Source organism: Acanthisitta chloris, unplaced genomic scaffold, assembly GCF_000695815.1.
Source record: "Acanthisitta chloris isolate BGI_N310 unplaced genomic scaffold, ASM69581v1 scaffold3187, whole genome shotgun sequence".
NCBI classification, from domain to species: domain Eukaryota; kingdom Metazoa; phylum Chordata; class Aves; order Passeriformes; family Acanthisittidae; genus Acanthisitta; species Acanthisitta chloris.
The window spans coordinates 1-25,053 of record NW_008684163.1 but is presented as its reverse complement, the minus strand read 5'-3'; the positions used below and the strand labels follow the sequence as shown (position 1 = coordinate 25,053).

Genomic DNA, 25,053 nt, shown 5'->3' with positions numbered 1-25,053 from the left:
GGTTTTGATTGCCATTTCTCTTGGTCTGATGCTAATGCAATACAGACCTGGATTGCCTAGACCTACTTTAAAGGCCATTTAGAAAGCCAACATCCTACAAGACATTTTCTGGTGGCTAAAAGAAGAACATTACAGCCTTCCGTTTGGCCATTTTGTTGCTGAGTGGTCCTGCTACTTTTGGATGAACATTATCTATCTAGTCCTGGCAATTTATTATTGCTAATTTAGTATTTGTTCTCCAAGTTTTGCCACTGATACAACATTTTGAGATAGATCCTATGATAAGTTCATTTCCCCTTCCCTCAGAAAGGCTTCTCAGAAGGAAGGCAAGCAAAAACATTTCACTTGCTCTTCAGTGAGCAAGTGCTGGCAGGGAAAATTAGGAAGAAATAAATGTTCTAGTGTAACAAACACTGTGATTCACAGGCTGAACTGACTATTGGCAAAGTCTGCACAAGCAATCTGATATCAATGGCAATTTCACTGAACTGCTTTATTACATTCTTCCTGATCCCACGTAAGCTCTTGTCATTTCCAAGCTTTGCCTACCTTGACTTAAGAATGTCTAACTCCAGAAACTCATATCATTTTGAATGACAACAAGTGGCATTTTTCCAGTTAAAGAGCTGGCCACAGACTGGTAACAGTCATATATGTCTCTGCCATTAAGACTTGCGGGAATCGAATGTGAGGCAGTGCAGGCTAAGGGAGCAATTAGTTCAACAGGTAGCACAGGTGTCTCACAGCTACATGACCAAATGTCTGATCATCTCTTAAACAGCAAATGAAGTCTGGAAATGTTCTTTGCAAATCACAGCATATGATGGAATGGGAAATCTGGAGCTCTTACAAACCAAGATTACCCTGTCAGTCTTTGTCACCAGAAAAGGAGTAAAACAAGAGATTGAGACAGATGCTGTGGGTAGGCTTGGAAACCTTTATACTGCACTAGGGATGGTATGATGTAAAACCCCATACTAGACTCACTGAATCTAGCAGGTTTAGTGCATTATGTTGTGGACAATCTCTGGTTTGAGAACACCAGTTTCATTTATGGTCCAGTGCACATCAAGGAAAAAAAGCTTAAATTTAATGTGGTGTCTCAAATATAAAATTTATCAAAATTTTTAAATGAAAAATTTGAAACAAAATCCAAGGTTAATGGTTAGACAGTGAAACTTTTTAAATTCTAAATACTGTGAATCAAAACATATTACCAGGCCTATCTTGTGCTTCTTCACATAACATTTGTAATAATTATAGGGGAAAGGAAAAAACGCGTAAGTTGGACTGAGGCACTCTCAGCTTTCCAAGTTCTTCTGTCTCCTCTAGGAGTTATGTAAACACAGATCATATTCAGTATATAAGTCTTGGCAAACATTTCTGTCTTAATAAGAAACAGATTCTTTCCTGACAGCAGGTATAATTCAGATTAACCACAAGATGCAGAAAGAGCTAGTGAAAAGAACACACCCACAAGACTAGACATGGTAGTTTCTGGAACAATGTATTAAAAGAAAAATAAAATGTATCTGATTTGGAGAGGAGCAACACTCCGGGTATTGAGCCGTGCAAGCATGTGGCACTTCTGGAATGCAATTCCCTTCAAATATATTGGTAATCTCTGTTCAGTAGTAGCTGACTTCTAATACATTGAACTTTGGCTTTGTTTTTCCTGCTTTGATCTTTTCATTCAAAAGATGTCACAAACTGGACCAAGAGGAGACAAAGTAGAAAAGTAATTCCAATTACATATTTTAATATTAATTTTAAGTTAATGAGAAACTTCATAAATTTCTTTCTAACAGAAACAAACATTATGTGATCTGCTTCTTCATTATTTTCAGATTTTGCAATTTGCTTCTTCAATGAAGAGTAAAAATTTGATTTAGATAAACACAATTATTTACATTCTTTCAGCAAATGTTTCTCAGATGAACTAGAAAACAATTACACTCTGGATACCCAAAGGAATAGTTAAATTCTTGCAAACAGCAACCCATACAGAAAATTTTAATTAGCTTTTGCTTTCCTGCGCTAAATTTAGTGCACGGAGGGTGCCTGTCCATCTTCTGACTAATTCTGAAGAATACTTTCTTGCATGTCATCCTGCTTTGCACTTGACCATAGTCTTCTAAACTACCATATCTGAAATATTCTACTTCTAAAATATCTGATTTGTCATCCACTATCATTCTTCATCATTATTTCTTCACATTTTTTCAAATACATTATCAATTTGATGTAAATGCAATTATTTTACTTATTGACACTTCTAGCTCTTTTATATTTCTCTGTTCTTCTCCAAAGGTGCTGCCGAGAAAGCTTCCAAACAACAATGTGCATGGCTTTCATTGCTATGCTTCCTCATTCCCTCTTGTGGTTTTTTTAATATGGACATCAGACCTAGATATTGTTTTTAAAAAAATATGTTTTTCCAAAACCTGAACCACATAATTTAATAATCATGACTCATCTAAAGCCTTTCAACAAGCTCTTAGAATATATGACAACACTCAAACTGAAAATATGTGAATTCATGAGACACATTTCATGTGTCACAGTATAAAATAGAAACCTAAATCCTAATAAATATCATACAAATATATAAACTCCCCAACATACTACTAAAATATTAAAATTGTAATAAAAACACCAAACCCACCAAAATTACAGATGTGTATTCAGTTTTCTGTAGTACAAACAAACATCAAGACAATCATAATGAAACAATGGTCATAGAAGATTTATGACTGCTGGAGATTTGTAATTGAAGTCTGAGGTCCTTTAGGAAAACATCCAGGCTACAGAGGAATAAATATAGCAAGAGAGAATAAGGATAAATAAATGAATCAATGCTGTAAATCTTGCATACTGGAAAAGCTCATGTCATTTACACATCTATATGTCAAAATCTGTTCCACTGGAACATTGCTGAATCATTCAGTGTTCAGCAGCTAGGTATCTTCTCTTAACACAAAACTCATTCAGACACAAAATATCTCTGAAAACACACGTCATCTTTCCTGAGCAGAAGAAAACAGAATAATATATAATTATACTGGAACTAAACACAGACACAAACCCACATTAATGGAAAACAAAACATGGTGGTGGAAGCTCAGGAACAGTTTCTGTGAAATACCTTAAGAACCACAATAGCTACTCAACAGCTTAGGATGCTTGAAGTCAATTGTAGAATGAATTCACAGAACTGCCTTTAGCTAAACTGGGAATTTCTTGGAAAAAAAGGCTAAGAGTGCACAAGCACTTTGCTTATTAGTGTTGAGGATGATGGACTTTGGATCCAGAAGTTCTAAGTGGTTAAAGCTATTCAGTCCAGTGAGGTTGAGCTCAACATTTCAGGGATCAATACACTGTCCACACAAAGAGCTAATACAGCCCAGATGTGTGTTGGCATTGTCCAGTCAACAACACAAAGCTCTTGAGAGCAAATTATTTAAGAATCCTGGTCTCAGAGTTAGGGAAAATCATGGGAAATGGCTAGGGAGCTAATCTGGACATGACTCAAAGAAGGTGGACCCATCCAAGCCTTGCCAATTCCAAGAATACCCTCAAAAAATGCAGTGGCTTGCACGTTATGGATAAGGGTGACAAGGCAAACTCAAGTTGTGACCTGACTCTCAAGTGTGACTGACTCCTGATCAGAGGATGCATCTGGTTTTGATCTGATTTCCTTAAACTAGGGAAGTTCTGATCTATTTGCATTCTTCTATTTTGTGTATTTGATAATTGATGCTTAAAGACAAGAACGTCCCTAATACAATTCCCTGCAGTAAACTGCTTGTTTAAATTGAAATCAAAACTGCCAGAAATTCTGATTTGACCATGGCATACTATTTAATGCTGTTCCTATTTTCCAAAGACACGATCTAGGTTTTTTACAGCAATTTAAAATATGTTATGTGAATATATTACTTTGTGCAGCATAAAATATTTACATGTTTTTGTTTTGTCCCTCTTGCATCAACAAGAAGTCATATCTGTGATTTTTGTCAGTAAGATCAAGGACAGAAATTCACTCAGTAATGCACTGGGGGTGGCAGGAAGGAGGAAGGGAAGGAAGATGCAGATGAAAATCTGAAACTAGAAGTAGAACAAGAAGCTCTTGCTCTGAGGTAATGATAGTCCTAGCATGGGACACAGCTGCCGGAAACATCAATGGAAGTGAGCTGAGAAGAGAAATAGAGGTTTGGATCCTGAGGGAATTTGGCAACACCTAGACATTTGCCAGTCAGGTGAATCACTGTGATACAGAAACCATCTTAAACAACTCCTGGTACCCATCCAGATCAAAAACTAAAGGTGGAGCTCCAGCAACAAGATGTCTGTTGAACATCTCATGTGAAAACATCTTTATCCGTAGGGAAGCAGCCTTGATGCACCATGATGAGGGTAATGTCTTGGGAGCTTCTTTGAGGGGGCTGGACTGAATGACCTCAAGAGAAACACAGTCCATGTGTCATGGTCACCATTTACAGAGACACTAGTGAGCAGTCTGCTTTTAAACACTGACACCAAGTCCTCTGAGAAAAGAATGACCAGCCTGGAGAGAAGAGTTCCAGGAACTTCAGAAAATAAGATCAAGTCCAGACTAACAGTAATGACATCATGTGACAGGAAGGCATGGCATTAGACCAGTGATGGAGAAATGGATGCAGTGCTGTGGCCCTTCTATCCAAAGATGGCTGTGCACCCTTCTGTTCCGTAAACAGGGAAGGGAAGAGGTGGGTTGTTATGGTGGGATCGGCACCAAGGAACGAGGAGTTTTGAAGACCAGATGGCACTACACAGTCACTTTCTCGCTGGATGCAAAGGTCATATGAAGGGCACAAAGGTTCTAGATCACCAGATAAGAAGCACTGTATCTGAGAAGCATGTACATCTGCTTTCCATGGCTGCCAGTAGCACAGGGAAAAGGCAAGAGAAAGGTTTTAGAAAGAAAATCTAGGACTCTACAAGGTCTTTCATGTAGTAATGTACTTGTATACTACACAGGACTGTAAATGGAAAGAAATGCAAGGATGCTTGGCTAAAAAGTGAGGTTTCATATTCATTATGGAGTGCAGACCCTTCTGTATGATACCTATGATGTTGGAAACAAGAAGCCTGTACTGGAGAGACTGAGCTCATTTACATCAATCAACCTGTTAGCACTTCAAATCCAGAAGGTCATGAGTAAGCTTCTTACAGATAAGTGGGGACTGGGGGAAGGAAGAGTAGAAGATGGCAGCTACAGAAAAAAACATGGTGTAGGGTGAGTTTTCTTCCACTAATGAAGACAAACAAATAGCAAAACTCCTGCTTAAGGAGTCCATAACAGAAAGTGCAACTGTTGACCCTGATGGCAAGCAAGCTCTTGTTTGAACTCTTGCAACTGAAGCCCCATTCCCTACATGACTACAATGCACTTTGGTTCAACATCCCTATGTAAAACATGAAGGCCACGATATCCTCTATAGCCTCACTCAACATCAGAGAAGGGAACTACAAGAGAAAGGAAAGTCTGTCTTAATAAAAAAGGGTAACGAAGATACTTAACACAGTATGAATGCTCCCTTAGGATATCTTAAAGAAAACACTATGGTAGTGCAAATCACTTACCAAAAGGGGCCTGAGAAAAGGTAAAAAGGAGCTAAAAAGATGAGAAAAGTTAATTTGCAAGAAGTGCTTCTGAGGTCTTTGAAATCTGTTAATCTAAAAAGCACACAAGCTAGTGAAGTTGGTGAATGAAGGAGAACTCAAGAGCAGACTTAGATCTTCAGTTCAAGATAGGCATAGTGAAATAATGAGGTTCTACCTACAAGCAGATAAATTTGTAAAATTTGTCCCAAGTGAGGTGTGGTGAAGGGGAATTCAGAAGGTATTTAAAGCATTGACTGCATTACGTCCATGAGACCACACAGTAATGGAAAAACCATGTGCAGAGAGGTGAAGGATAACAGGAATGTACTACTTAAATGGTTTTGCAATGTGCTAAGTCAAAAATAACCAATGAATGGAGAACTTGAAGAATTTTTGTGCTGTTCTTATTTCATTCCAAGAGCTGAAAATAAAAATCAATTTACTGAGATGGATAAAATGTCTGGTTTAAGAAAGATGTCACATCTGAACCAACAGTTACCTAACACAGTTTCCAAATGCTCAGAAAGAGCATGTCATATATCTCACAGAAGAAACAAATAAAAGTAGACTCTGTAAATGAGGAAAAAGAGCCAGGGCTTTGGATTTTCTCTCTTTGCTGACACTCCCCTACCATCACTCTGGGCTCAGAAGCTGTCTCAAAAGGCAAAGCTCCTCTCACCTGTTGCATCCCAGCACCATTCCTAAAAAGACTATATCTGAACATGCATCTGGCACACAGCTGCAAAAGTGATAAAATTGGAAGAGATGGAAGCACAAGCTGGGAGAAGAAGAAAGCAATACTAGAAGTTAGAGACATTAAGAACTCTTTGCTGAAATAATCACCACTTTCTAATCTCTGTTGCATAAGGATATATAGAGAACAACACTCCAAACAGTGATTAATGAATACTTGCTATTTGCTACCAATGCAGCAATTGTCAAATCATTACAAACAAATCATTTACAACAGCTAAAGATTATGAAACCTTCAGAAAAAAAGTACTGCTGTGAAAAAACAACAGGAAAGGGACAAACATGGGAAAATACAGAAACTCTGAAAGTAATAAGCCAGCTGGGGAATTTACCCTCTTGGATGCTTTCCCTTTAGAGATTTTGTATGACTTGCATGATCACTAGGCTACTGAACTAAACAGTTCAATAGTCAAAATGTCTCTTGTTACTGAAGAGTCTTATGGCCAAGAGCCAGTATCTAAATCCATCTGAATCTATTAAGAAATACCTTTGGACACTTATAAACTTTAATTGAATTTATAATAACTAGTGACTGCATGTGGTAAAATGAGACCAGTGGCATAGATGATTTAGTGAATATAATTTAGAAAAAGTCTACTGAACATCATCAATGACTACTAACAACCACAGTATTTCAGCTACTTTTTCAACCCTCTAGTAACTACTTTTTATTGAAATCATAACCACATACTTTGTGAAACTCAAACATATGCTTCCAGACAGAGGTTTTTGGCACTGATGACATCTCTATCAAGCTGATGTTCATCAGCATCAATTCACAGTGAGAGAAAAGAGATGAAGACTGTTATGTACCATCTTGAAACATGTGCAACATCTCTTGTACTGCAGCTGAGTTACTTGAGAATCACAGAATCTTCAAGCTTGGAAGAGACCTTTAAGATTATTGAGTCCAACCATCCACCTAGCACTACCACTGTGACCCCTAAACCACTAAAGCATATTACCCAGTGCCAGATCCAGATACCCCTTAAACACCTTCAGGGATGGTGACTCCACCACCTTCCTGTGCAATCTATTTTAATGCCTTAGATAATACATGGAACCCTCAGGACAGAGCTGACACACATTACTGAAGTACATAAACCTCACTGATTTAAAAGATTTTGACCTTTTTGATACAGTTGCACTTGATTTTCCATATTTAGTCCACTTTAGTAAGTATGTGGAAACTAACTACACATATGTAAACAACTAAATCCAAGCTCTGTTTTCATGACTTTCTTTTGTATAGTTAGTACATTTCTATTTTTACACCAAGTAAATCAACATATAGAAAACAGAGAAACAATTCTAGCTTGGATCACCGCTTGAACTGTTATTATTCCCTTCCTGTTGAGTCAAGCTGGTGTGATCTGATGTCCAACCAAGGAAAATGTGGAGAGGAAACTCTTAGTAACTCCAGGGAAAATATCAAGATACAAAAATTCACCCATAACAATACAAGAGATAACACCATGCCCCTGATAGTCTTTGAACTGTCTGGAATTTTTCATTCTAGAAGGTAAAAATCTTACGGATACTTTAACATTTTTAGAGTGACTGAGCAGTACTGGCTTGAGGCATTTTGAGAGACAACTAAAGAGATTATAGGAGAAGTCAAAATAAGAAACTGAAAACTAGCACATATCCGCCAAATTTCTTAATCTGACTGAAGAAAAGGGATATTTTTAAGCTAACCTCAAAAATTGCAAAACCAACTAAGAGAAATCCCAAGATTATCTGGACTGTATTTTAAAATAGAGAGGATTATCTTCATTGATAAATACACATGAAGCTTGCCTTTTCAGTAATTATTTGCCTATTGCTATTCCAGCTGATCAATTTCTTTCACTTAGTTACTATGGTGCTGGGTGTTTTTTAAATACATTTTCCAGTTTGTTCATGTATTATCCCCACTTAGATAGAATTACAGCAAGATGTTCCAAGGTGCCAAGCAACAGTTCCTCAAACAGCAGTTCCATGATTTCAAGCAATGCAAAGGTTATTTGCAGTGGAAATGAAATCACATCAGAAATTTAATATTGACTCTGTAATCTGAATCAGTTTTCCCAGACATACACTCCTGAATTTGTGACTGTATATACTGTGAATTAAAATAATTTCTTAAATGCATGGCTATTATTCTAGGCCAATCCCTATAGGAAGTAACTCACAGAAATGCTGTTACATACACTATGTAAAAAGCTGTCCAGTATACTGTGTGATCACTGTTTCTTTAAAAAAAAACCCAAAAACTTCAGAAGAAATTGTAGCAGGAACACAACATGCACTGGCTGTGGAACTTGCCTGTAGGATTCATTAAAAATAATAAAACCAATTTGGTATCAACAATAGCATTGTATCTTCATTTTCTGTATTCATATTTATTATAATTAATTTAACATTTGGTGAACTCATATTTATAAAATACTAAGCTAATATTAGTTGCTAAATGCTGATAAGAGCTTTTTCAATATATATTATAGAAGCCAAGTTTTAAGATGCTGTAGGGAATAAAACCAGCAAGACATACTACCAAATATCAAGCAAATGTCAAGCATAACCCCCAAATGCAGGAGAGGTCATTATTTAATTATTCTCAATTTTTTGAGACTGTTTGAACATTAATTTTAGTAGAAATAGAGGAAAACACAGGTGAGGAAAGTAAATCACAGAGTTTAAACTCTGAAATTATTCTATTGGGTAATTTATTTCTTTTCTTTCCTTTCTTTTTATCTTTTTGGGTTTTTTGTAAAGATAAACCCCGTACCACTGTTTTCACAGAATGAAAGTAGCATGGAATAAAGGTATACTGTTAGGCACAAAGATACCTGTTGCTGAAACATAGCTCTTCCCAGAAAGCAGACATAAGAGAAATGTTGATTTCTTGTCTATCCCCCAGATTCATTCACCACAGTGATGGCAGGCAAGTACTTGATGCCTGAAAGAATATCAGTGCAAGAAACACACTTGGCATTCTAAGCTGCTATACAACAGCTCCAGTTACGCTGCTAGTGTGCTTCGTGCTGACGAACTGCTGCATGACTGATCTTCCTGTTTTGCTGGTAACTGCTGCTCACATTTCCAGAAGTGTTCAGATGCCATTTTCACACTGCAAAACGGCCAGATTCAATTGCTGCCTGTAGCCTCTGTTCTGCCTAAGACTCCACAGTACTTTAACTGTCTTCCTAACTTTCCAGAATATCCTTACAGAAGTGACAAATTAAGCCAGTTTTCTTTTTTTCCAGAATATCCTTACAGAAGTGACAAGCCATGTGCCAGTTTTCTTTTCCTCCCTGTGAAGTTTTAACATGGCCCACAAACTCTGATTTGTTTAAGTGCAGAGGAACTGATTATTCACATTATAAATCACTAAAAGCAGAAAGTCTAATTTTGCTCAATATGGTCACAGATTCTAGCAGTCTTCCTTAAATGCCAATTTGCCGTGTTGGCCCCTCTGCCAAACAGCAACACATCTTTGCAGGAAAGGGCAGTTCCTTCTTCCCTCATCAATGAGCAGATGCCTCTGAAACAAAGCTCTCTGTACTCCCATCCTGCAGCCAGGGAGAAGGAATCCCAAGGGTCTCTTCTAGTACCACTGTTTCCTACATAAGTGTCTCTGTCTTTAAATATATAAATTTGGCTCATTTCCCCTTAATTACATTAGTTTGTCATTTCCAAGTCAAATACTACTTTGCCTTTTTTTTTCCCCAATAAAAAAATAATTGTGCCAAATCACATTGTCCTCTGTCCTGACTGGTAAAGTACAAGATTTTTCAATTTATAAGGTCCCATTTATGCAAAACAAAACATAAAATAAAGTTAACATATGTTTGCATTCTTTCCAAATTAATAATGAAGATAGAGAGTTGGATTGTACCCAGAGTCAAGCTCCTGGCACCACATGCTTTGCTGTCTATCCCTACATTGCTGTCTTATCTTCTATTCTTTAAACAATGTTTAGCTTTTTTTTCCCCACAAGATCATGTTTTTATTTCAGCTGCTCTAAATTCATGACAGAAAGTATCAAATCCTATGAAGCCACACAAAGGCTACATCTCTTCTATGTAATTTCTTCCAGACAGGCCGTATTTTTCTCATTTTACTCAGGTTTGAAGAGTATCATTGAAAATCTTCTATTTTTCAATACATGATTGTTAGTTGCATGAATTTTACACAAAGAAACAAAGCATGAGTAAGTTTCAGTTATCACTGGAAACATGGTTGAAGCTCCTCAGAAAATTCGAGACATACGTCCTTAGTATTCATTTACACGTAAAACTAATTCGAACAAGGGGAATTAAGGCCAATCAACGGATTCATTATGAGCATTTTATCTTTAGCTTTTGTGACAGGACAAAGGTTGCAACAATAAGAAAAAACCCTCAAGTTTAATACTGAACAGACCACAAGCCAAGATTATTTATGTTAGTGTATCAAGTAAAAAGTTTGAGGAACTCACCCACCACTGAGCTCCAGTGTAGCAAGGATGGGTACCTGAGATGTGAGGACAGACTGTGGAAGTAGGAATGCAGAAATACTGCATGGGTGCCATTAGGAAAGCTAAAAATGAGCTTGAATTGAGATGTGCAAGCAATGTCAAAGGCAATGAGAACAGCTCTTCTTGCTACATTAACAATAAAAGGATAAACAAGGAAAACACAAAAGCATTACTAAATCACTATTCACAGGCACAGGCAAACTGAGATACCTGATGCCTTCTTAGTCTTAGTTTTCACCAGTAAGGTCTCCCATGGTTCTAAGTCTGGAGCAAGGGTTCAAGGAGGAGAGAAACTAGCAACAAATAGTTTGAAATAGAAAAAGACTTGACAAATTTAAACCCATAGGGGTTCATGGGACTAGAGAGGATGAGTGTGATGGTGCTGAGAGAGCTTGCTGGTGACACTGAAAGTCTGCTCTTTGGCATGGCATGGAGATTGGCTAAGGTCCTCAATAACAGGAGAAAAAAAACCCACGCTGGTATTTTAAAAATGGCAAATACAAATCAGAGCACTACTGGCTAGCAAGCCTTTCTCTGGCACCTGGAAAAGTCACAGACTAAGTTGTCTTGAAAACCACTTCTAGGCACATGAATTAGCAGTTTATTGGAAGTAAGGAGCCAAGGGTAATCATGTTTGACAAACACATTACCTTCTGTAATGAAATAAGTAGATCTGTGAATGAAGAGAGCCATGAATATCATTCACCACGATTTCAGCAAGGCTTTGACATAGTGTCCCACAGCATCCTTATATCCAAGCAGGGACATTACCTAGCTAAGCAGACTTAATTTGTACTCAATCTGAAAGCTTGTTACAAGGAGAGCTTCTCAGGGGTCTATTCTGTGACCTATCATCTTTTATATCTTTATAAATACACGGAGGAGAAAGCAAAATGTATCCTCATCAAGTTTATGGACTATATTAAATTAGCAAGAACAGTCATAGAAACACACAAAACTTAAAGTTGGAGGGAACCCTGGGAAGTCATTTAGTTCTCTCCTCACTCAAAGTAAGTCTATTTAGACTAGGCTCCACAAGACCTTAACCAGCTGAGTTCTGGCTATCTCCAGGGATAGAGATTTCACAGATTCTGCAGACGTCCTTAAATATTTGAACTGCCTGACAGAAAGATAAATATTTGCATTTACTCCACAATTCCTGTGTTCCAACTACTGTCTGCTGCCTCTTATCCTGTCTGGGGCCAGCTTTGAGAGGGGCATGGACAAACTTGAGGGCAGGTGTGCCACCCAGAGGGACAGCGATAGACTGGAGGAATGCACTAGCAGAAACCTCATGACATACAAAATGGACAAATGCAAAGCTCTGCTTCTAGGAATAAACACCTGCAGTGGCACAGGGTGGGCAATAACTGGGGACCAGCACTGTGGGGAGGAACTTGAGGCTCCTGGTGGACAGGAAACTGAGCATAAGACAGCATTGTGCTCACACAGTAGTTAAGCCTAACAATACCCTGGGCAGTATTAACAGGAATGTAACCAGTGCAGCAATAAAAAGGTATTGCACTCATTGGACTGCATTTAGAATGTTGCATACAGGTTTTGGCCACAACAATATAAGATGTTAATAAACCAGGAGGAGCTCAGTGGAGAGCCACTGACACAAGGTAAAGAGCTGCCACAGTGTTTGAGGAGAGGCTGAGAGAACTGAGTTTCTGTAACTTGAAGAAAAGATGGCTCAGGATGGGTGCTGGACCTAACAACAACTTTCCTTTATCAAAGAGAAGGCTGACCTAGGCTCTTTACAAAAATCCATGGATGAGGCAGTGGACAAAAAAGAATGTTCAAAATCAGGAAAATTAATCACCGTAAAACATTGCCTGGAGAAAGTGCATAAAACACTATCCTTGGAGGTTCTCAAGGCACATGTGGACAAAGCCTTGAGCAACGTGGTCTAAACTTGGTGTAGACCTTGTACTGAGAAAACAGTTAGATTAGGACTCCCTAAGACGTTTCCAGGTGAAAAAGTCTACAATTCCAACTAGCTCTTTTCAAGGAAGCACTAACCTGGTAATCAAAAAGCCCAACAACACAATGACCAAACCACAACAATAAAAACCACCGTCAGTGCATTAACCATCTTCTATGTGGATAACATGTTTTCCTAGTTAGTTAGAATTAACATTGTATTACAGTCTAAGGGCTCATACACTGCAGATTTATTAAAACAGTAATAAGTTGTTTCCAGTTTAATGATTCAGGAATTTAACAATGTTTACTTCATGACATAGAAAACACTGATTTCTTTCCATCATGGTGCATAACTTAGAAGTTATGCAACATCCAAGTAACCAATTCAGCTCATCGTCCTTTAGAGATAAACACAGTGGGAATAATGCCATTTTTTCTGCTTAATAGAACAGATACAAAAGAACATTTTTTCTTTTTGTTTTTGTGAGAAAGAACAAAAGATTTTCTTACTGTAGATGGCCTATCTAATCATATCACATGTATGCTTCTATTTTCTTGGCCAGCAGTGCTACAGAAATAAAATTCATCAAATGTGTTCAACTTACCCTTAATTTCAGAGAAATAAATGCACCAATTCCAAAATTCGTATTAGCATTAATAAGTCTTTGCAGAACAATAATATCTGGAACTGATAATGACTAGTTGTGTAAGAAAGGACTTTTCACATGAGAAAGGAACACCAAATACTTCACACCTCAAATATTTTACCTTAAAAAGTGTATTTCTTGTGCCATCATATGATGATTGAACAGGCAAAGATTTAATTAAAATTTCTGTTTATAGTTTAGCAACAGGCTAAGCAACACAAACTGCTTCTTCATACTAAAATTAATCTTAACAATCCAACCAACTTAAACCATAAAACCACTCACAAACTCTGTGTAATTGGAACTACTCATACCACTAAAGTGACTTGCTAAATGGGATTAGAATGGCAAATGAAAACACTAAGTAGTTAAGAAAGTCTTCTTGCCATAACAAGCATTTCTCTCTTAAGGATTCCCTGACCTCTTAAAAAAATTTCAGCAGTGATTAATATTTGCCTATTCTCATATAAATGGGAAGAAAAACAAGATGTATGCCCATGTCTTTCATTAAGAATATTTAACTTCTTAAGTATGCATAAAACAAGCTCTGCTTATGATGTTTGAGGGGAAAAAAAATATCAACGCTAACTTTTGTTCCAAATTATGGCAAAATTTCTATTACACTTTTTCTTTGATCAGTGCCAGCATGAACACACAGGACATAATGAAATTATAAACCCAATTATCTTTCCATAATGAATTATTGCAAGTAGTTTAATTTAGAAACTCATAATGCACATTAAATATTAACTCAAATAAACAATGTGAATTGATTACTATTTATCATTCCTTTTTTTTTTCATGTAACCAGAAGGTTATTCAGAGGTTTCACATGATAGAGCTACAGGTTTTCAGTCCCTAAGGCTAAAATATGGGCTGTAGAGATATACACCCATACTCCAATACAAAATTTATATTTAATACTGTTCATCTTTAAATTGACTTTTAAAATGGAAGACTGTTACTCCTGTTTATCATATTTACCACTTAAATAATTATTTCCTTATGAAATATTGATATGATTTATATGCTAACATTTATATAATAATAGAAGCTAACAAAGTGTTTCAAACATGTAAACTATGATGAAATATCACAATAGTACAATTCAACTTTATTTTGAAAGTTTCTCTCTCTAGCCTCTGTCCCATGTTGTTCCAATTGGAAAGAACCCAACATGGTTTTTCTAAACAATGGTCAAATTTTTATGCCAGAACTGTGTGATCCACTTCAACATCATCTACTGTGCTAGTGGAGTAGGACGTGAATTACAAAATGCCACTATCTGACAAACAGGTCTGGAGCTGTTAGCTAGCTACAATAACAAGTCCTTTTTAGTACCTGCCTTGTATGTCTTCCCTGGTTTGTATCTTAGGGTTCATAAACTAAATTAATTCTGTAGAGTTCTTAGAAATACACGATGTTTAACAGGTGATCATTATCTACAGAAGTCCACAAGTAGGGGGCGAAAAGTCCAAGCCCTCTCTGAGAAAAGAAATGCATTTTGATACTGAGTCCACAGTATCCACCAGCTTTTGAAACTTGCTGTGATTGGGCCCCACAATCAGATTAAGCTTGCATTGCATTGAAAGTCCCATTTCTAAGGAAAATCACATGCTATGATCCTAGAGGAAGGTAATACATATCTAGCTGAAACAGCAGAAAGGTTTGTTTCATCTTTGCTTTAAGTGCTGATCACAGATGCTGGGACTTGTCATTAGAGACATTAGAGACATTAAGGTTGGATGACAAAATCCTACTGGGTTAGCTTCTACTATTTGCACTACAGCAAATAGTTATTAATGCTGGCAGAAATGTTTTGCTTGGTATTTTGTTCAGAGGAGACCACCTAACCTCTGATTCAGCATTATTTCATCGATAGTCATGTTCTTTGTATCAAAGGAAAACCGTGAGCAGCATATCCAAACTGAAGATATTCCTCCACAGATGTTAAACTCCTAATACTCTGTAAAAATGAAATTAAAAGATGTAATTACTCTGAAGTGAATACTATGTTGTGAAATAACTATTATTTAAACTCTTAAGTACACACTTAGAATGGGCCCTCAAACAGATTGGTCATGGGTACGTATGAGACTGACAAATCCTGCTAAAAACTGCAGCGAAATAAAGACATCCGTAATGGTGCATTAAATCTTGGTTACTCTTAATTCCGTGGAGTCCTAATGAAGATTTTGCTTTTTTAACTGATGTTAATGCCTGCACAGAATGGAATTTACCTTTCATTGTCAAAAATGACAGTGGATTCTCCACGCCTTCTGGTCATCATGTGGCCCCTGTGACATGTCAGAGTGGAGGGCCTACATGGTGACATTCTTGCTAAGACACAGGGGAAAAAGCTGCCTCTGGTCTCCCAGACCTGAGGAAAACAATACTATGGAACAGTAGGGAGCTCAAAAAATGGATCCAGTCGTCTCTGGCATGTTTTTCTTTCCATCACTCCACAAAACACTGCAATATTCCATCATGAGCTGAGCACCTATTCTAGACAAATATACTACTTGATCCCCTAGAAAGCATCTGTGATTCCTGACATTACACAGTAGTCTCCATGCCCTAACCAGTAAGTGAGAGTAGAACATAACGCTTTTGTGGTCAAGTACCCATCAGCCCAAATTCTAAAGCAGAGAGTTGTATATTCAAGAAGTCCAAACACTGGTGGCATTTCCTGTCATGGGACATTATGACTCCATATGACGGAAGTCCTCCCCCACTCCTGACAACATTAAAGACAAAACCTTAAAATATAACACCAAAAGCTATTTCACTGAAAAGCATGCCATAGCCTGTATGCAAACAACCAGATGGAGAAAGGAGGCAACTTTCATTTGCATAACGACTTCAACTGGAAATGCTTTGCAAACACAGCAATAACAGCATGTAATATATCATTGTTACTACAGTGGCATCCCCAAATAGCACCGATGGGATCTAGGTCTTGTTAAAAGATGTACTATATAAATGTACATACAGAGACATAAACCATACTTTAAAAAACCTTTCATCTATTACAGAATATCATCTACCCCAACTGACTACAACGCAAGGAAAGACAACAGATGGCTCAGATAGCAACTGTAAACAAATTTTACAGATAGCTAAACTGTTCCTAATTATATCAGTTTTGAGATCTCCTGTCACACCTTCACAATTCATAGTATGTAGGCCCCTTAACCTCCCTATAAAAACATCTATCGGCTCCCAGCTGCTAGTCTGATGCTTTCTCTATTAACTCGAGTTTTTCCTTGCTTCCTCTGTTCCTTCAGAAGGTATGGAAAAGGGTTTCCCTTAGCTATTGCCTGAATTACGAAAAGACTGGACAAAATAGCAGCTCAAGTAAAATTCACAGTAGGGGTAAAGAAATTCTCTGAGGTCTTGCCTTAATATTGCCTCCCCATGCAATACCACCTGATTAAGTCTTCACTAGTCTCTCAAAAGGCCAAGGAACTGGAGCCACAGGTCACTGACACAAACCTCCTGCCACAGATAAGGGTGACAGAAGAGCACCTGTCTCACCGCCTCCTCAACTGGGCATCAGTGGTCTCCACTATCCCCACATCCTGTTTTAATGGACAATTTCTGGTCAGTTATGATAAACTATTTAAACTCTTAGTATTATCAATGCTTTCCTTTACAGAAGAATGTCTAAAGCTAATTACTATCTTGTAGAGGAAAAAATTGGATCTTTCGTTACCTATAAAAGGACATTTCTAGATGGTGACCATGATTAAAGTACTGAAAAGCACTTCTCTAATTTAATCGCTTGAGTCTTTTCTCAGCTTTCAGAAAACTGAATGTCTAAGAACTGTCTCATATATTGTTACTATAATCATGGGTTTTATACTCTTTTCCTACAGAGGAAAGGAATGTGCATGTTAACAGGAACTATGTAAACATGCTCCTTTCTGTTCACAAAGTGATCAAGTACATACACCTCTTCCTTGCACCATGGACATAGAGCATCAGTTACATGAAAAGAAAGAGGAAGAGCACATACACCTTAGGTCCAAATGGTGCTCTGAAATAAGATTATGCTGAGCTCATTTGCTGTCATACCTATGTGAAGTCAGCTGGGTTTAGTTACCAATCTTCAGTCTAGTTTAACAATGGAAGGTCTTACTTTGTCTGCCGTTGTAAAAAGATATGGAATTTAAACCATCATTCATTCTGAAATGTTTCATGAAGCAAGACTTTGTTTGCACTAAGGCTAAGTTATAATTGTAACACCTTTAATTTTCAGTGCTGTGTTCTAGCAATATTTTTAACTGAGATGTTACATTGATGGGCGTATTCAACACTGACGACTTGTGAGAAACACAAGAAGCCCAGCCTAAATGAAATGGGCACATTAAGGGAAAAGTGCTCAACATCCTCTAAGGAAGCAGAACAAAAAATGCTGTTCATGCACACCAGCACTTGTGTTAGGTTTACTTGATGTCTTAGCAGGTGTATTAGGAATTCTATATACCTGAATTGAGTTTTAAACCTAGTGAATCTTATTAAATTCCATCAAAATCTTAGTAACTCAGGGTAGCATTTTTCTTCCATGGAAAGCACTGAAAAGTATCACATCTGACTCTACTTCAGGGAATATTTGTCTTCCCATGCCAGCTTTCCTAACAATGAGTTGGGCTCAGATTGCAGCAAGGTGAACCGAAAGTCATCTGAAATTTTAACTGGTTTAAGCTTCAGCTAATTAAAAACACAATGGATATAAATAGGAAATACAGAAAGCATTTTAAGACCATTTAAAGATGATGGATGACAATCCAGCGAGGAAAAGAATGCTTTCAGAAAGAATAATGTCGAAACAAATAACTGTGCAGGGACCCAAGGACAGCCATTGGTGTTCAAAGTCTGAGCTCTTGGCACATTAGCCCACTGCTTGATACTGTGTTAGACTCTAGCTTCCCACCTTGTTCTCCTTTTTAAGAAAATCTACCCTGCCTTTGAGTATTCCATGTAAGAATATAGAATACAGCAAAGAGATCTTTGGCGATGGAACAGTAGGTTAGTAACCACTCTTACCAACAGACTGAAATAACCATAACTAACTTGTCTATTTCACATCATCAACACCACTTTCACTTGTAAACTCCAAAAAACTTTGATTAATGTATCTCAAATTCCTCATATATATATGTATATGGATGCATATATATATATATATCAAATACACATTTGTCATTTTTTTCTGAAATATACTCATCCAGTCAAAGAGCCGACAAGGATGAATGGAGTAATTCTTGAATGAGTATATAAGAAAACTCTGAATATTTAGGTTAGAAGTGACATCAGAAGAACACCTAGTCCTACCTCATGTTCAGAGCAGGGTAAGCTTCAGACCAGAGTGCCCAGAGTTTAAACTTGCCGCATTTCATGTCTTGAAAATGTCCAAGGGTGGAAACTATACCAGAGTGCCCAGAGTTTAAACTTGCCATGTTTCATGTCTTGAAAATGTCCAAGGATGGAAACTACAGCACGTCTCTGAGCACCTGCTTCCACAGCCTGAGTCTCTATGTAGTAAAAAAGTTTTTTCTGTATGAGGTCTACACTTGGCCTGTTTCAACCTTTGCCTCCCTCCTGTCCTTTTACCATGCAACACTGTGAAAACTCTTCTCAGTAACATCCTCTTGGGCACCAGAAAAGACATCATTAGGTGCACCCAAAGCCTGCTCCAGAAACTCCATTCTCTCAGGCTCTCCTCATAGAACTCATGTTTTTAGCCCCTTGCCCATCTTCAGTGCCCCCTTCACTGAATTCTCTCAGGCTCTCCTCATAGAACTCATATTTTTAGCCCCTTGCCCATCTTCGGTGCCCCCTTCACTGAACGTGATATGGTTTGTTGATGTCTCTCCTGTATTGAGTGAAAGGTGTGTACAAAAATGGGCACAGTAATTGACATGCGATTAAACAAGTACTGGGTAGAGATGGATAACTACTTCCCCTGCTGCCCTGGCTGTGCCCCTGTTGACACAGCCTAGGGTGCAGCTAGCTGTCCCTGCAGTAAGGGCACAGTGCTGGCTCATGCCCACTTTGTGCCTGCCAAGGCCCCATGTCCCTTGCTGCAGAGCTGCTCTCAGCCAGTCAGGCACCAGTCTGAGTCACTGCATGGGCTTATTCCTTGCCAGATGCGGGACCTGGTATCTGTCCTCCTTGAATTTCCTAAGGTTCCTCTGCTGACACATTCCCACAGCCTGTCTAGGTCTCTATGGATGGCAGCCCTGACTTCAAGAGTATCAACTGGTCACCCTAATCTGGTGTCATCTGCGAATTTGAGTAGAGCGTTCTCTGTTATTTCCACCAGGTTACTGATAAAGACATTAAGCAGGACAGGTCCCAGGATGTTCCAGGTAAAGTATGTCCTTTAATCACTACCCTCTGAGTCTGATCATAAACCCAGCTTTCTACCCATTGAGCTCTTGACCCAACCAGACCACATTGTCCTAAAGTGGATAAAAAATACTGTGGGAGTAAGGCCTTGCCAAAATCAAAGTAAATTACATGAACTGCCATTCTCCCGTCCTCAAATCCAGTCAGTTTTTCAGAGAAACCAATTGGGCTGGTCAGGCATGACTTACACTAAGTAAATCTATGGTGACTGCTTCCAATCATCTTTTCTATCACGTCTGTCCGTAACTTATACCAGAAAGACCCACAACACCAGACATGCCACTTTTGAGCTCCATTTCACCAATCATCTTTTCTATCACGTCTGTCCATAACTTATACCAGAAAGACCCACTACACCAGACACGCCACTTTAGAGCTCCATTTCTTTAAATCCATGGGCATGTTAAATTTAAAAATTCCTAATTTAAAAATATAAAATCAGTAGTTCTGATGTTAGTTGATGTTCTGTCCAGGGAACACTCACCTCTAACAAATCCACTGTGACTAATTAACTTATTTCTCAAATTTTTAAAGCATTCTAAGTAACACAACACTGTTCTATAAAGATGCAGGCAATATAAGAACACATCCTACAGACCTGAAAGTTCTATAAATTTATTAAAAAGGCAAATAAATATAACATATGAAAAGAAAGTATTTGTCTTCTATTTAATTACAAGACAAACACAATATAGTATTTCCCACAGCTCACATGAATAATCCAAAATAGTTACACAGGCTGGAAATCTCAGCCTCTGATATTTGTTAGGATTTTGTTTGTAAATATATATTCGTTAAATAGTTCTCAGTAATGGATATAGTAAGACTTGCATTTTTTTGGTCTTCCCATATGACTCTGTATCAACACCAAGTCATACTGATCTTTGAAATTCAGTCCATAGCTGAAGATAGTAAAAAGATTTGAAAACCATTCAGTAAGACCTTTCCCTATCGTGCTCAGACAAACAGGGTGGCTCTATTCATCAGCTGAAGATAGGGGAGACTCAGACCAACTTAACAATCTACATTGGACAGGGACATAAATCCAGGAACTGAAACTCCAAGCCCAGGCAGGGCTTGTGCAGGGTTAGGACTATACTACCAGTCACCAGACAGAAGGATGACAACAATTGTGACAAGGACAGGAAAAACAGAAATCATGAGCAGGTAAAACACACAATCCTAATGAGATATACTTCTGGAACCACTGAAAGAGGGAAAGTGATGCTAACACTAATTTTTAGGAACTAGCAAAGTTATTGCTAATTCATGCAGGGAGTTGCTTGTGTTGGTCCTTACTTGTGCAAAGGTCTTGTCCACAGTACCACAATCAATAAACCACCTCCAAGAAATCAAAAAAGTTTACACAGATGAAACAAAGAGGCTTGTGTTGGTCCTTACTTGTGCAAAGATCTTGTCCACAATACCACAGTCAATAAACCACCTCCGAGAAATCATAGAAGTTTACACAGATGAAACAAAGAACAAAACCCCAAAGAAATCACTACAGTTGTGTCTGATTTTATGAAGAGAATGAAGCAACTTGCTAAAAGGAGACTGAGAGGTGATTTGAGAAAACCAGGTAGGCCTCACCAAGGGCAAGACTTGTCTAACCAACCTAATGGCCTTCTATGATGGAGTGACTACATCCATGGACAAGGGAAGTGTTACAGATGTCATTTATCTGGACTCCTCTAAGGCCATGGTCCTCTACAACATCCTCTTCTAGTTACAGATGTCATTTATCTGGACTTCTCTAAGGCCATGGTCCCCTACAACATCCTTTTCTTTAAATTGGAGAGATACAGATTTTATCAATGGACTATTTGGTGGATGAAGAATTGGCTGGATTGTCACCTCCAGATGATAGTGGTCAACAGCTTAACACACAGATGGAGACTGGTAATGACTGGTGTCCTTCCGGGGCCCACCTTGGGACCAGTCCTGCTTAATACCTTCATCAATGACACAGACAGTGGGATCAAGTGCACCTTTAGCAAGTTGCAGACAAAACCCAAGCTGAGTGGTGCAGCTGACACACCTGAAGGATGGGATAGCATCCAGATGGACCTGGACAAGCTCAACAAGTGTTGCCACGTGAGCCTCATGAACTTCAACCAGGCGAAGTGCCAGGTACCCTTGGTACTGCTACAGACTAGGGGATGAAGAGATTGAGAGTAGACCTGCTGAGAAGGACTTAGGGATACTGGTAGCTGTAATGCTGGACATGAGCTAGCAATGTGTACTCACACCCCAGAAAGCCAATTGTATCCTGGGCTACATCAAAAGCAGTGTTGCCACTGAGGCAAGAGAGGGGATTCTGCCCCTTTACACCGCTCTGGTGAGTGACACCCCACCTGGAGTACCACATCCAGTGCTAGGGTCCTCAGCACAGGAGGGGCATGGCCCCATTGGGGCGAGCCCAGACAAAGACCACAAAAATGATCAGAGGGCTGGTCCTATAAGGAAAGGCTGAGAGAGTGAGGGGTTTTCATCCTTGAGAAGAAAAAGCTCTGAGGACATCTTATTGCAGCCTTTCAGTACTTAAAGGGGGCCTCTAAGAAAGACAGGGCCAAACTCTTTAGCAGTGCCTGCAGTGATAGGACAAGTGGTAATAGTTTAAACTGAAAGAAGGTAGTTTCAGACTAGATATAAAGAAGACATTTTTTATGATGAGAGTGGTGAAACACTGGAAGAGGTTGTCCAGAGAGGTGGTAGATGCCCCATCCTTGAAAACATTCAAGGTCAGGGTGGACTGGACTGTGAGCAACAGTGATCTAGTTGAAGATGTCCCTGCCCACTGAAGGGGAGTTAGACTATGTGATCTTTAAAGGTCCCTTCCAACCCAAATTATTCTATGATCCTAAGATAGCATGCACAGTGGAAAAAATGCAAGAATGCAATAAGATAATCACTAGCTGGAGCATGCAACCTCCTGCTTAAAAATACATGTGTGTTAAGTAACTGGGAGGAGATAAAGGAATGCTAATTAAAAAAGAACAATGTTGCAGGGAGTATTTGGGGAATCACAGGCCTGTAAAAATCCTGGTCAAATTTTTAGAAACTATTTTTAAAAGCTGAATTAATGAGTACATGCAACCACATGAGCCACTGGAATCTTGTGGAGAAGCCAAGGAGTGCATAATTTTTCAGAAAAAGAAAACACTAGGATTATAACAGTTTTAGGAAAGTATCAGCTTCATACTGTGAAACATCTGTGAAATCAATATGAATGTGATTAGGAAAACAATGTAAGACATAGGAGTCATTATCATTATCTTAACATACATATCTATGATACACCTGTATCTTGAATGCTGTGCATGGTTCTAATCCTCCTCTCACAAAAATAATTAAGTAAACCTTAATGAAAACAGAGAAGGCTGGCAGGGAGCACTCACAGTTCAGGAACAGTTTCCATAATATATATTAGATACACAGAGAATGCCTCAATCTGGAAAAGAAATGAGTTAGAGAATGTGTGGTAGAGACCTACATCATTATCACTGTCATGGAGAAGAGGAATATGGATCTATTTTTTATAGCTGTATTCAGTACAAGAACTGGTGGACATCTAATTAAACTATCAAGTGGAACTTTCCAAAGAAATCTTCATGCAAGGTACAGAGAAGCTGAAAAACTCCTAGAACACAACATGGATTAGGCATGTTCACGAATGACAAGTCTATAAACGTGAATTAAGTGTTAAAGTTGCCATGTTTCTGGCTTAGGATACAAAAGCATTCTGCATAATAACAGCAGGTTTGCTCTGTCCTCTTCCCTGAGCGCCTTAGTGCTCGCCTCTGTAAGAGGGGATACAGGACTCATAGCTCTTTGATCCTAGAATTGCAATTCTGGTTACCTTCCTTTCTCTTCTAGAAAACTACAAGTGTACAGACCCCATTTAAAATCTCAGATTTAAGTCAACAGCAGTTTGAGAGGAGGGCTAAAATAATTATATCCCCTGCATGTCTAATAGTGACATTAATAAATTAAAGAGTATAGCGACTTCATAGCAGAAGATGAGCTGAGATACCTCATCTGCAGAACAGTAACCTCTTAAGTTTAGAAGCTGGGGATTTAGCCACCTTAAAGTAGCTGATGATGTGACCTTGTTTCAGACACATTATTAGCCTGCAAGGACAGGCTCATCTTTTATGCACTGCTAAATAATTTTCTCTTTAATAAGTAATATCCTTCCTTCACTCAGCTATAAAAGTACAGGGGAATCTACCTTTGTATAAAAGCCATATATATATATATAGTTAAATTATCACGGTTTCCCTGAATAGGAAGAAAAATCAGATACTATGGCTGTGTAAAAACAGACTCATAGAAAATGCTTTGAAGTACTAATTTCTTTCATTTTTCTTCATTATTAATAGCATTTAACAAACCTAGGTTTCAACAAGTTGCAGTGCTCAGCATTTCTTGGCTAGGATTTTCCCTTTAGTGACAGTGACATTTTTGACTGCAGCAGGACTCCCAGAGACAAGGATTGTTTTGAACTTTGAACAAAATTCCTTATGCCATTATTCTACTCTTACATATTACTTGGCTAAGTCTAGCTAAAGGATAGTCACAATTTTAAAGATAAAAACATCCTCAGAATGTTTGGCATAAGGAATTATGTTTTTAAATCCAAATGGCCACTTTCATTAAAGAAAACAAGATGAATACTTGTAAAAGGAAGTAATATTCTAGGGTAGATGCTTTAACACACTTTTCATGCCTCTTCCCTCTTCTAAATCTTAAGGAGCTCTGAAAATCAGACTATTTTTAAAAAATATATTTTATTTTGTAAAAGTTTGTCAGCATCCTCAGATTGACTCAGTATACAGCAGTGAAGTAACAATGAACCTGCAACAGCATCTTCCCTGAGCAGAATGAGGGTAGACAAACTGTGGAGCACTTGTAGCAAAGCTTTTTTACTTCAGATTCTGGATCCTCAAAGAACAGCTCTTCTGATTAATCCATTAATATTATTTATAGCCACTGGTCAAGCATGAAAGAGAGGTTGTCCTAGAACAGGTCTCAGTGCCACAGTAGCTCAACTTGAGGCAACCTCACAGCCACACTTACTCTTTCTCAGTGATGAGTAACCTCTGAAAAAAGTTAGTGATATTATGCCACCTAATTTCATAGAATCATAGAATCAAACAG

General features: G+C 38.2%; 1 protein-coding gene across 1 annotated transcript in view; it reads right to left on the bottom strand.

Moving 5' to 3' along the window:
- Positions 1–15,766, bottom strand: part of LOC103806509 (catenin delta-2) — a gene marked incomplete at its 3' end in the record, with an annotated part of 121,878 nt that extends 106,112 nt beyond the window's left edge. Inside the window, exon 1 of the mRNA XM_009079211.1 lies at positions 15,717–15,766. Within this exon, the coding sequence (XP_009077459.1) occupies positions 15,717–15,766 (50 nt within the window). The remainder of the gene's footprint in view (positions 1–15,716) is intronic.
- Between the last annotated feature and the right edge of the window lie 9,287 nt (positions 15,767–25,053).